This window comes from Chaetura pelagica, unplaced genomic scaffold (assembly GCF_000747805.2).
Source record: "Chaetura pelagica isolate M959 unplaced genomic scaffold, ChaPel_1.0 scaffold246, whole genome shotgun sequence".
Lineage (NCBI taxonomy): Eukaryota > Metazoa > Chordata > Aves > Apodiformes > Apodidae > Chaetura > Chaetura pelagica.
In genome coordinates, this window is record NW_009953647.1 from 94,303 (window position 1) to 95,328 (window position 1,026).

General features: G+C 57.9%; 1 protein-coding gene across 1 annotated transcript in view; it reads left to right on the forward strand.

Annotated features, from left to right (window-relative positions):
* Positions 1-1,026, forward strand: part of ITPA (inosine triphosphatase (nucleoside triphosphate pyrophosphatase)) — a 3,462-nt gene that overhangs the window by 537 nt on the left and 1,899 nt on the right. The window contains exons 2-3 of the mRNA XM_009999906.1: positions 7-121; positions 653-726. Coding sequence (XP_009998208.1) covers positions 7-121; positions 653-726 — 189 coding nt within the window. The remainder of the gene's footprint in view (positions 1-6; positions 122-652; positions 727-1,026) is intronic.

The following is a 1,026-nucleotide window of genomic DNA, read 5'->3' on the forward strand; positions in this document are numbered from 1 at the left end:
GGGGAGGTGGCGAAGAGGCCCCGGCGCCTCCTCAGCGCCGGCCCCTGTGTCCGCAGTGCCCGAGTACCAGGGGGAGCCGGACGAGATCTCGGTGCAGAAGTGCCGCGAAGCCGCCCGGCAGGTCGGTGCTTTTGTCCCTTTGTCCCGGAGCCGCGGTGGGATGGCGGGGGCTGAACCCTCGCCGGTGCGGTGTCCGGGCAGTCCCTCCAGCAGCAGGACGTGCCCGCTCCTGCAGCGGCTCAGTCCGGCTCCAGCAGCGGGGGGACAGAGTTCTGTCACTGCTGGATCACCTTCCAGAGCTGCCTGCGGGATGGGTGCCTTCAGGGAGCCGAGTGGGGATTGAAACGCCTGGAAAAGGCAGGGATGCCCCCAGGACACAGGCTCTCCTCCTCCTTAACACACCAATCCTGCTCCTCAGGAGGGCAGGGGCGTTCAGCTCTGATGGGTTTTCCCTGGCACACTCTGGCCATGGGTTTAGTTGTGTCTGTCTGGTGTGGATTGCCTCCGAGGCAAAGAACGTGAGTGGCTGGTGGATTTTTGTGATATTCCTGTTACTGTGGAAATGTGAGAATAGAATAGAGCAAGAAAATGGGTGTGGAGGCAGTGCCTTCCTCTAGGTGTAATGTTTTTGTCTCTTGGGGTTTTGCTCTAGGTTCAGGGACCTGTTATAGTAGAGGATACCTGCTTGTGCTTCAATGCCCTGGGGGGGCTTCCAGGACCATACATGTAAGTAGGAGGGCACTAGCTTCACCTTTGTGTCCCAGAGTTAGGAGTGCAGGCTGGCAGGGTGTGCTTCACTGGAGAAACTCCACGTGGCAGGAGCAAGAAAGCCACGGAGGTGATTACTGCTCTGTGTCCTCAGCTTCATCCTGCACCTCAGGGGCCTGGACTTGAACTCCTTGAGTCCTGCTATAAGTGACAGTGCAGGACTACAGAGACGGATGTGAATTATTGTCTCTGTATCTACAGTGTCTGCTCTTGCAGCCAGCTTAGGAATCTGGTCCTGCTCTTGGCTCTACATAGTTA